General features: G+C 48.6%; 1 protein-coding gene across 1 annotated transcript in view; it reads right to left on the minus strand.

Annotated features, from left to right (window-relative positions):
• The window catches only part of ATP10A (ATPase phospholipid transporting 10A (putative)), a 188,843-nt gene that overhangs the window by 42,394 nt on the left and 133,809 nt on the right, over positions 1–12,640 (minus strand). The window contains exons 5-10 of the mRNA XM_028495093.2: positions 11,632–11,738; positions 11,120–11,251; positions 9,990–10,120; positions 7,554–7,806; positions 4,229–4,446; positions 1,865–2,059 (exon numbers count right to left, since the gene is read on the minus strand). Coding sequence (XP_028350894.1) covers positions 1,865–2,059; positions 4,229–4,446; positions 7,554–7,806; positions 9,990–10,120; positions 11,120–11,251; positions 11,632–11,738 — 1,036 coding nt within the window. The remainder of the gene's footprint in view (positions 1–1,864; positions 2,060–4,228; positions 4,447–7,553; positions 7,807–9,989; positions 10,121–11,119; positions 11,252–11,631; positions 11,739–12,640) is intronic.

A 12,640-nucleotide genomic window follows, 5' to 3' on the forward strand; every position in this document is an offset into this window, starting at 1 on the left:
CAATAAATTGTATATTTTCTAACGAGGACTGAAAACAACAAAATGACATGTATACAATTGTTAAAGTTTCAAAAAGCTCAATATGGAGCAACAAAGCAACACTTTATTTAAATGAGTGCTGTATGCTAATACTGATACAATATACCTATTTTAATTTTCTGCTAAATAATGGATTTAGAGCATATGTTGAAACAATCAAACCATTGAATTACAGTTACCCCTTAATCTTTGTAATTTTGCCCATGGGTCTGAAGTTGTGAATTATAGTAAGAGCCTCCAGAAAAGTCAGGCATTTGGTAAAACAAGGCATATAGGACCAATTTTGATAAAGGTGCTTTTTCTTTGGTCTTCTACTGATTTTAAATATTGCTACACATCCAAGTGGGAGATTCCGGCAGCCATGCCAGAGCTCCTGCTAGCTCCAAACGCCCTTGAAGGCGGCACCCACCCGTACGTGGGCACAGAAATGCATCCAGAGACACGTTCATGTGCAGTGTGAGGATTCTGCTCTCTACATGGAAGTCACTCCATGTGTGACCATGGGCACACACCTCAGTCATGTCGGGGTCTCTCTCACTTATTCAGTAATTGCAACAATGCCTAGGTCAGTTAGGTAGGGTCTAACCTAGAAACCAGACCCCTCTTCAGGGAAATATTCCAGAGGGACTGAACAGGGTGGCGGAAGAACCCAGAGGCCAGACGAGGGATGCCAAGGCTGCTGAGAGGTGAACTGCAAAAGGAAGCAGCCTCCATCTAGGGCTGATGGCGCTAGCCTGTGGTCTCTGAGTGGCAGAGCCCGTCCACCTGGGATCCGCCAGGCCCACTGGGGCCTCCAAAGGCCGGTGGGCTATGAGCAAGAACACAGGGGGGTCACGTTGCTGCCAGATATGCTGCTGCCGCAGAGGGGGCAGGGACCCCTGGTTCACCCTCCATCACACCAATGGCTTCACCAGCAGAACCTGCTGGAAGGGCCCAGGAGGAGGGGAAGGGGTCTGGGAGAGTGGGGGGTCAGGGGACAGGCCTACAGTGTGCATCAGCCCTAGAACACCTTCATTTGTATCCATTTAAAGTTGCCTAGCTGCATGACGCACAGCCATGCTTAGGTGCACCCCACCCCCTGCAACACCACCTGGTCCACCCAGAGGAGCGCTTGAGTTATAGAGGTTCCTTTCACACATAAAACCTCACTCTCTTTGGAGAGAACCTCGATGTTAACCCAAACAAAACCCAACTTGGGTGCTGCTATGTTTCTACCGCCCAAAGTAACTTCCCACTGATTCTCAACCATTTCCTGAATGCCAGCGTTAAAGGCCTTTATTAACATCAAATACATTTACTATGTGCCAAACATCCCACGGCCGCCCCCACATCCCAGACAAGGTGCCAAAGACACAGGAGGGGACCAGCTTATAGTGTCGTCAGGATGCAAGTCCAGGCGGCTCCTCCCAGAGTCTGGGCCCCAGCCCATCCTGTCCCCTCTCATGTAAGAATCTAGGACCCTGAGGCTCTGGTCGGCATGGAGGGCAGCCACCCTCCTGCCACTGCCCACCTTGGGCCACGCCTGTATGCTCTGTGCCCCCTCATCCCGTGCTCAGTAGCTGTCTCTGGCTGGCTGCCCTCTCCCTCTTCGCCACAATCCTGGCACCTGCCCACTGCAGTCTGAGGATGTCACCGCAGAGCTACTGAGCTGGTCTGCCCCGTCTGAAGCCCCCACTGCACCCCGTGAAACCTGAGAGTGGTGCTGAGCGACTGGGCTCCTGCAGGACAGGGAAGCGTGCTCCCTTCTCAGGAAGACTGACACCAGTGGGGCCACACCTAGGGGCAGGGGCTCTGCGGGCTCGCAGTACGATGCTCCAGAACTTGCCTTTTGTCGCGGCTGATCCGGGGACGTGACCACCACTGTGTTGCAGATGGTGAGTGCAATGAAGAAGTCGAAAATGTCAGACAGCTCAGGCGAGAGGTGGGCCAGTGGGTGCTCCTGATGCCTTGCAAAGGCCAGGCACCTGTCACACTCGCTCACCTTCTCCAGCAGCTTCGGGTCGGGCGTTATGTCCTTCTCCTGGGAAGAACACAGGGGCCGAAGGGTCAGTCTGACCCAGTGACCTGCCAAGAGTCCTTTTAGTGCTTGACTATGTAAGGCACCTTGATTTTACTAGAAGCTGTAAACAGACCTTCACCTCATATATACACATGTCATTTTATAATTACAAATTATGTATAATCTTGATTGTATAAGAATATACAGCTAACATATGAAATGAAATGCATATATTCTTATATATAAGAAGGTACACATGTTCTTTTTATAAAATAATACCTCCAAGAATATATATTATTATAAAAGTAACATATCTTACTCAGAAAGATTTGGAAAAATAAGAGAATAATAGGGAAAATGTAACAGATCTCTATCACACCACCTCACAGTAATATATACTTTTTAAAAAACATGCTTTATAAGCAACTCATGCAGCTCAATAACAAAAAAACAAACAACCCAATCCAAAAATGGGCAGAAGAACTAAATAGACATTTCTCCAAAGAAGATATACAGATCGCCAACAAACACATGAAAGAATGCTCAACATCATTAATCATTAGAGAAATGCAAATCAAAAAGGACAATGAGATATCATCTCACACCGGTCAGATTGGCCATCATCAAAAACTCTAGAAATAATAAATGCTGGAGAGGGTGTGGAGAAAAGGGAACCCTCTTGCACTGCTGGTGGGAATGTAAATTGATACAGCCACTATGGAGAACAGAATGGAGGTTCCTTAAAAAACTACAAATAGAACTACCATACGACCCCGCAATCCCACTACTGGGCATATACCCTGAGAAAACCATAATTCAAAAAGAGTCATGTACCAAAATGTTCATTGCAGCTCTATTTACAATAGCAAGGACATGGAAGCAACCTAACTGTCCATCAACAGATGAATGGATAAAGAAGATGTGGCACATATATACAATGGAATATTACTCAGCCATAAAAAGAAATGAAACTGAGTTATTTGTAATGAGGTGGATAGAACTGGAGTCTGTCATACAGAGTGAAGTAAGTCAGAAGGAGAAAAACAAATACCGTATGCTAACACATATATATGGAATCTAAGAAAAAAAAATGTCATGTGTATGTATAACTGATTCACTTTGTTGTAAAGAAGAAACTAACACACTATTGTAAAACAGTTATACTCCAAGAAAGATGTTAAGAAAAAAAAAAACATGCTTCTCTGCCTTTCCTTCATCTTTTTTCTATACATGTACATTTTTTATCAAAATATTTTATACATACATTGGCAGTTTCCATTTCCCCAAAAACATTATATTGCCTCAACTTTACCAGGCCTTTAAGAGCCATTTGAAAACATAATTTTTAATGGCTTAAAAACGGACATACCATAATTTATTTGACCATTCCTTTATCACTGGGTAAATTTTTTCGCTGTTTTATTGATGTAAATAACACACTGATAAGCTTCTATGCACAGAAATCTTTCACTGAATCACTAACTTCCTAGGTCAGAAAGTTGGAACATTTCAAATACTCTTGACCTGTATTGATTGTGAAATTAAGATCAGGAAAACCTTCTCCAACACAGCCTCCCTGCTGCTCAGGTGAGAGCTCCCCGCCCACGTGCCCCATGTAAACCCAACAATCAGTGACCACAAGTCTAGATGACCTCTGTTCAAATGGCACCTTCTATATGGGTTTCAAAGGACATAAAAGAATGAGGCCACCATACGCGACCAAAACGGATTCTCCCTCTCTGGTCTTCAAAAATTTTAGAAGTGAAAGGATCTTTTAGAGGCTGTCACTCACGTACTTCTGGAAATTTCCCTGCCGGATGAGAATGGTCCATAAATGTTTGGGCGGCTGACATGGCAAAGGATGGATTTGGGTTAATCTAATTAAAATTTTTTTTTTTAATTTGACTTTGCTTTTTCACAGTTGTCATCTTGCCCTGATGTTTTACTCATTTCATAGGGCAGGACGGACTTCTTCTCCGTCACCCACTTGGGTGGGTCATCGGCAGTCCCCAGCCTGAGAAGCCTGGTAAGGGGACCTAATCAGTGTTTTGGAAAAGATACAGCAGTGTGGGAAGAAGGCACTGGACAGAAAAACATCCCCTAACTGAACAGAGGTAACCCCCCAGTGAAGTACAGACATTTTTGGTGACTGGGGGAGGTGACAGCGGGAAGGAGGGCTGCAGGACTCACCATGGGGCTGCTGAAGGCTGTGTGCTTGGATAGCATGCTGGCCCTCTTGGCCTCGGCGCGGCTGCTGGTGCGCCGGTGTGACCTGGTGCTCTGGCTCCGATGCACGACTCTGATGCTTTGGTGGCTCCCGGTGCTGCTGCACTGGGGCAGCGAGCCCCCTCTGGGCACCACCTCCTCCTCCTCCGAGTCTCCCTCCTGGTACCTGGCCAGACGCCGGGCTGTGGGGGAGGGGCACGAAGTGACATCGTGGGGAGGCTGGGTGTGACACTGAGGGGTCTAGGCTCCATAAGGCATCCAGCAGGGCACCCTGGGCCCTCACCACCCTCGCTCTCTGATGGCGAGGCCATGTTTGACAGGGGTTTCCACTGAGGGATGCGGGATGTTCTCATTTACATGCACCTTCAGTGAACCCGATGGGGCTTATGTTCTCAACCCCACATCACAGATGAGAAGACTCAGTCTCAGCTGTTAAGGTCATGGGATGCAAGGGCAGGGGGTCGAGATGGCACCCAGGCCGATGGGATGCCAAAGCTCAGGTCCCGCCCATGACGGCAAAGGGGCCACCCCATCCCACAAAAAGTCAGATGTGGGTGGAGATGGGTTCACATACAGCCCCTCTGTTCAGGGGGAGCCCCCAGGTGAATGGGGTGGGTGGGCAGGTGGCTGGGAGGCCCACAGAGTAGCTGGGTTCCAGGCTTTGACCTTCATGCCAGGGTCACAGGGCCACCTGCTTACTGGGGCCGTCAGGACAGATCACGCATTGAGCATCTGCCTTGCAGTCAAGCAGAAATAACGGTTCTCAGGCTGTGTTGACGGTGCTCTCCTGAGAGGGCTCCTTGCTCAACATCAGGTGGGGAGTAGGTGCTGTCTGCACTCACCCCATGAGGATGAAGCGCTTAGCAGCAGGGAGGCTCACATCCTCCTGGGGTTGTACAGTGTGGAAGAATGCCGCCAGAGTTCAGACCCAGCAAGCAGAGGTCCACTGAAGAAGACGGTGATTGTGATGCTGTGCTTGGCTCTTAGTGGGGGCACCGGGGAGCGACAGTCCCTGAGGCCTCCAAGGCTCTCAGTGAATCACAGAAGTGCACCCACGCTGCTGTTCTTGCTAACAAGGGCTCTCAACACGTGTTCCCGGCTTTGCACAGTTAGTTTCGCTTCTTCCATCATATGTGAGCAACAGGAGACTATCCATAGGGACCACTCGCCCCAAACAAGCAACTCTTAAGAACTTCCAGGGCAGGCCCGGTGCTGGGTGGCAACACAAGGTATCCTAACAGGAGGTGGCCCGTGTGAGGGGCTAAGAGAAGGGCCCCCCGTCTGGGCATGCCATGGTGCGGTCTGTCCTGTGGGCCAAGCCTTGAACTCAGCATCTTCTTTGGGAAGACTTTTCTTTAGAGATAAGGAAAGGAAAGTCACCTGCCCATGGCCACCAGGCCGGGTAACTGCCAACCCCAGGACTCCACCTCAGGGAGCTCCTAATTCCATGAGAAAACTCCTGCACCCACCCCCTTTTCCCGCTGGCAGTGAGCTGGTGAGTGGATGGAAAGGAAAGGCAAGGCCTGGACTGGCCCTGTCTAGCTCCTAGGCTTGGACATTATGAGCATGGTGTCAGCCTCCCAAGGGCACATCTGTCCGCCCACCCTCCCACAGCAGTGATCAGATGTTAGCCTGAAAGCGGCCATCCCTCAGGCCGCTGCTGGTGTGTCTGTGCTCTATGACTGGACAGCAGTGGCCTCAGTGATGCCCTCGGGCTCTTCTGGGAAGATGGGGACAAGGAGCAGTTGATGCTTGGCCCTGGCCCTGCACCGTCACCAGGACACAGGTAGAGAGGGACACGCCCATGGTCTTTGTGGCCGGTTCAGGTACGCGTGAGCTGGGCTCAGTACTCAGAGCCAAACCCGCCTGAATTCGTTTTACTAACAGATCTGAGAGGTCGGACCATGGGAGCAGCTGCGAAGGGTGCCCGCCCAGGGGCCCGTCATTCACTGATCACAGCTCTTCTTTAAAACATGCTGCAGAGACACCTGGCTGTTTCCACCTTCCCCAGTAATGCTTTCCTGTGTCTTCTGGGGGTGACCCTTTGGTTTTATGGTAAGCATCTGACAACTGTGAAAATCCTTCTGTAATCTTACTTGGGATTCTGCCCCCAGAGCCTCAGTTCCAGTTCAAAGGCCAACTTCAGACCTGGTCCTCCGACTCCTTTACAAGCAGGATAAGGTCTGCTTTCAGGCCCCCAAGCTCTTCTGCACAAGCCTGAGGAGTCAGGGAAGGGGAGAGCCAGAGAGGGAGGCAGGTGGGCAGATGGGACACTGTTCCTGACCGGGTTTTTTGAGTGGCAAATAAAACATTAAACAAATTGGACACATTCCTATGCCTTCTGTTAATATGATTCCTTTTATCCTGGAGGATATAGTGGATATCATGATAATTCTTGGTTTTATAAAACTCACAAAAATCTCATGCTTCCACTAGATCTTTCCCACCAAATGCCCCTAAAGAACAGCTTCCTAGTGATGCCCCCATGTTGTCCCCCTGTTCTGTACTTGCTTCTGTTTCTGTGGCAAGGTTTCTTTGATGTTCTCAGACGCTGTTCCAGGAAAGAAGGGGAGTCCTGGTTGCAGAGCAGGTGCCCTCTCTCTCAGAGGCGCGATGGCCCCAGAGACACTTCTGTGGTGCAGGGACCCCCTCCTGGTTTGGGCGGACAGCTGGCTCCAGTCACCCCTCGACTTAGGAAGCAGATGGCTCCCCTGTGTTCAGAGGGGACAGAGGGAGGCAGCCAAGGATGAGAAAAGGAGAGGTGGGAGGGGGGACTGCCTAAATTCCCAAGTGAGGTGACACTTCCCTCCGGGAGGTCATATTCCAGAAGAAAGAACACAGCATGAACTGCCCAGTACCCTGCTGAGAATTTTCAGCTGATAACAAGGAGACTGACGCGTGACAAAGGAAACATCTCTTTGCCTCTTGGTGTGACAGAGACCGGGTGCCTCTGAGGTGAGTTCCTCAAGGTTGCCCTCTTTGGTTCTGCTTGTCGGGCAGAAAATGAGTGTTTAAGCAGATGCCCACCACACCAGATAGTGCAGGGAGCAGGGCGCCATCAGCAATGAGGAGGGGCCTTTTCTATAGATGCTGGTCCAGAGTTGCTCTGACAGCCTTTCTGTTTTATTCTCCCTCAAAAATCATCAACCCCTGAAGCTGTGTGTGTGTGTGTGTGTGTATGTGTATGTGTACACGCACACACACGCACACACAGGCACACGGGCATGCAACTCTGATACAGCAGCTCTCTGGTCCTGCCCAGATTGGGAGCCCCCGTCCCCAGACTCACCATTTGCATCATGAGAATATTCTATGCCAGACACAGTGCATCTTCGGAAAACCATCTTATTCTCGGTTAAAGTGCCAGTTTTATCGGAGAAGATATACTGTATCTGCCCTAGGTCTTCCGTGATGTTCAGGGCTCGGCACTGCAGCTGCGAGTCTGTCTCCTCATCATACAACTCTATATCCTGGTTAATGAAGTACACTTGGCATACTTTAACAATTTCAATGGAAACGTACAAGGAAATTGGTATCAAAACCTAGGAGACACAAGGCACATAGAATGAATGACCGTGAAGACCCGGGAATTGCAGATTTAGTCCAATCTAAACGACAAATAACTACAACCCCAAGTAAGTAGGGACTATACTGTACCTTTCAGAGCTTAAACAAGTTGGCTTAGAGTCAGTATTGTTAGAGTATTAGGATATTGGCAAAGAGTTTAAACTAGGACAGCCTATGGTGCCACTGCAGAGCGGAAATCCACTATCGTGTCTGGAAGTATGGAAACCATGGCTTGTATAGAAGCAAGCGTTTTCATATTACTAAGTTGTGCTTGAGAGAAGCTAGGAGAGGAAAAAGAGAAAAGAGAAACACAAAACACATGGCACAGTCAGAGTCCTCATAAGCAAAGTCACCTCACACCCAGGCTGTCCCAGGGCTCCCGGCAACAGGAGCTGCCTGTCTCGCAGACACAACCCCACAGCTCAGAAGAGACAGTCTTTTCAGAGGCTGGTTCTGTGCTGAAAGACAATCTCTGTGATCTTGTACAATACAGAGCAGAGAGAAGAGGCTTTGAGAAGAACAGTCATGGTTATGCTTTGACAATTCAAGAATAACCTTCATGAAATCAACGCTTAATTTTTTCTTTATCTGTGGAGTAACAGTATTGAAGTGATACTTATGGGCTCAGAATATCACATCCAGACTAACTGGGTTCTCTGGGTAACTTAAGTATATGTTAATGCAACACCTACTACAGGACAAATTCAAGTACATGTGATATAAGACAGCAGAACCCCCCTTCCAGGCAAAGGCTAAACCAATATCTTCTGTTCCCTCTGTGTCCCTAAGGAGGGTGGCAGAGACGCTCACTGCCCCTCTCCACTCTCACAGGCTTTTGGGGCACAGATTCTCAGTTAGTGATGGGGAATTGTTCAGGAGGCATGGGAACTAATAATAATAATAATAACCAATGCTGCAAAATGCAATGTGATATCCTAAATTGACTCCTGGAACCAAAAAAACACATCAGTGGAAAGACTAGTAGACTCCGAATGATGTCTGGAGTTCTGTTTGAGACAAAGTACCAAAGTTGGTTTCTCAGTTTTGACAATGTACCAGAGAAATGTAATACGCTCACATTAAGACACACTGGGTGAGGGACACATGGGAACTCTCTGTACTATTTTTTGCAACTTGTCTGTAAACCTTAAAATTATTCTGAAATAAAAATGTAGGTTTAAGACGGGAATAAAGATGCAGACCTAATAGAGAATGGACTTGAGGATACGGGGAGGGGGAAGGGTAAGCTGGCACAAAGTGAGAGAGTGGCACGGACATATATACACTACCAAATGTAAAATAGATAGCTAGTGGGAAGCAGCCACATAGCACAGGGAGATCAGTTTGGTGCTTTGTGACCACCTAGAGGGGTGGGATAGGGAGGGTGGGGGGAGGGAGACGCAAGAGGGAAGAGATATGGGAACATATGTACAACTGATCCAACTTTGTTATAAAGCAGAAACTACACACCATTGTAAAGCAATTATACTCCAATAAAGATGTTAAAAAAATGTAGGTTTTTTTAAAGAAGTAATTGAGTGGGGGTGGGGGGGATGAACTGGGAGACTGGGATTGACATATACATATTACTGATACTATATATAAAATACATAACTAATGAGAACCTACTGTATAGCCCAGGGAACTCTAGTCAATGCTCTGCAGTGACCTAAATGTGAAGGAAATCCAAAAGAGTGGATATATGTATACGTATAGCCGATTCACTTTGCTGCACAGTAGAAACTGGGAAGGAAATCCAAAAAAGAGTGGATATATGTATACGTATAGTCGATTCACTTTGCTGTACAGTAGAAACTGACACAACATTGTAAAGCAACTAACTATACTCCAATAAAAATTAATTTTTTTAAAAAAGAAGTAATTGAGTGGAAAAACAAAACAAAACCAATGATCGAAAAACCGACCCCTCAGAGCCTAAAAATCTTAAGAACAGCAAAGGAGAATTTTAACTTGAAAAGCACCCAAGAAAAGATCCTTTAGATAAATCGGGTGGGAAAACAAAAGGCAACACAATTGTCAGATGAACCTGTGCTCCTCCCAGATGCAGAATTTGTAGGAAGTTCTTAGCAGACTATGATGACTCGAAGTTCTCATCAGAAAAGTAAAGCAATTGTCATATGGAACTTAGTACTGTTACCTGCAGAACTATTATCATTGTCAAAAACGAATAAACTGCAGCTGTGACTGGGGATAAAGAGGTGCCGTCAGACTCAGGGACATCAAATAATGATTTCTTCTCTTGATAGCGCTGCACCCATAGTCCATGTCCTGTAGCAAAGTTCAAAGAGGAACGTCATTCACCAGACACAAGTACATCGGGTTTTATGAGCCCGCCTGGCCACCTAAGAAAGCAAAAGGCCACGGTACTGTTGGCACTACAGTCAGAGAGCTGGAAGGAAGGCCCCGGGACTTGGACTCTGCCTCACCCCAGGCCTTTCCCATCGCTGGTACTGAATAGCACCACTGGTCATAACACAGGAATTGGACTTGTGCTCGTAGCTGCCAATGAGAAACCCCAGAAAGGAATTTCCCAATGCCTCACTAAACACCAGTCTCAATAGGCTCTGAATTGTCCCTGCTTAGAGATTCAAAATTCACATCTCACAGACTCTGAAAAGCCAACAGCAACACACATTATTTCATCAACTGAGCCCCACACCTAAATGATGACAGAGCCCTTTTTATGCCCCATACACCAGTCCCTTTTACCACTGAGTTCCAAGACCACGTCACACCTGTCTGGTGTGTGATGGCAGCTGAGCGGGACATGGTGAAGGTCATTTACCTGGAGGTCCACGTGCTTCCCTGCCAGGCACTCCCAAAGCAGCAGCATGCTGGTTGCGAGGCCACCAGAAGCTGGGGGTGCCAGACTCTGCACACAGCCCAACTGCTAGCCCCCCTTCTTGGGACCCAAATAATGTTTTCCCTCTTCTCACAGAGTCCCTATTAGTAGCATTTGTGCTTCTACTGCTCTGATTCCTATTATCACCAGGTTAGTATCACTCTTTCCACTGGAATCATTACAGGAGGCATGCTTAAACCGTTCTTCCACCCCAGAAGACACCAATTTGAAAAACACTAGTTTGCGGAGCTCATTCATCGAAGTGTCTCAACGTGGCCTTGCCAATGCAAACATCCCCTGAGTCCAAGCCAGTGACATCTGTGTTAATTAGAGCACTGGGTCAGAAGGAGACAGAGACAGCCCAGCAGGGGCCCCTGGCAGCCGTCCAGCAGTGCCCACTCATCGTGACCTCTGAGGAGACTTACCGACGGCCGAAAACAGAGACATACAAACGAGGAGGAGGACACACCAGAGCACGTCGCAGTTCATCTGCCTCTCCAGCCGGCTGCGCTTGTAGCGGGGCCCGCTGTTGTTCAGCAGAGCCTTGGTCTCGTGTCCTGTGGGGGAAGCGGTGAGTCAGTGCCCAGCAGGGAAGGGACGGGCTACGCCGACTCCATGGATTGGAAAAGCGTGCTGCCATCGGATGATCCATATGGGATAAGTTCAGTCAGGAAAGTAGGCTCTACAATTAATCTCAACTATGTAACCACCACGGGGAAATGCACAGAAAGAAATAGGCTAACATGCTAAGAACACTTCTGGTCCAGATATTATTAGACACTTTGCATCCATCTATTTTCCTGGTTTTCTACAATGGGTTTATGCTACTTTGATAATCGGGAAAAAACCAAAACAACCAGGAGCAATGTCCAGGAATAGCCAGCCCACCATGCCGAGGCAATGCCATCACAGACTGCAGGTGACACACAGCACCTACCTGCGTAGATGACGATGCCCACGACGGCTTCTGTGTTTCGGATGGTGCAGCCTCGAAGCAGCAGGTTTTCTTTGTAGAGCCCAGCCTTTTTCCCGTTGTTGTGTATGCTGTCATGGAACAGTTGGCATGTGTCACGTGGATGCTTACATGGCCTCACAGCACCGCTCTGGGAAGGAAGGCCTAGACCCGGGGCTGGGGAGGGGAGGGGTGGAGGGTCTCAGTGGACCTCTGCGAGAGCGGAGATGGGGCTGGCGCTCACCAGTAACTGGGCTTCTAGAAGCCCCTCCAGAACCTGATGTTTGTTCATTTACTTTGCCCACGGGCTTTGTGAAATAATAAGAAATATATGATTTTGTCTCTGCCCCCGGTTCCTGACACAGGGCTCCTGACACCTTTGTAAATAGAAATCCTAGGATAATCTTTTGTTCTAATATTTAGTCTTTGACTCCAGTTCCTGGCACAGAGCTCCTAAAATTCTTGTAATTTCCTAAGTGATCAGAGCACTAGGAACATCCTTTTTTTTTTTTCTTTTGCGGTACGCGGGCCCCTCACTGCTGTGGCCTCTCCTGCCGCGGAGCACAGGCTCCGGACGCACAGTCCCAGCGGCCATGGCTCACGGACCCAGCCGCTCCGCGGCATGCGGGATCCTCCCGGACCGGGGCACGAACCCGCGTCCCCCACATCGGCAGGCGGACTCCCAACCATTGCGCCACCAGGGAAGCCCTGGGAACATCTTTTGTTCTAACATTTGGTCTTCGAGCCCAGCTGTTCCTGACACACAGGACTCAGCCTGTCACCTGTGGGATCTGACGCTCTCCCCAGGTAGACAGTATCAGAATTGAGTTAGACTGTGGGACACCCAGCTTGGTGTGGGAAAAACCCACACATCAGAATTGGTACCAGGACCATTGTAGGCTTCATGCCACAGGGTCTGGCCACAGCTAGAGAGGGCAGAGCCGGGAACTGCGGGACCGAGTTGGGAAGCTGGCCCAGGAAGGCCCTGCCAGGT

The sequence above is a fragment of the Physeter macrocephalus genome, chromosome 11 (genome assembly GCF_002837175.3).
Source record: "Physeter macrocephalus isolate SW-GA chromosome 11, ASM283717v5, whole genome shotgun sequence".
In the NCBI taxonomy this organism is placed as follows: Eukaryota; Metazoa; Chordata; class Mammalia; order Artiodactyla; family Physeteridae; genus Physeter; species Physeter macrocephalus.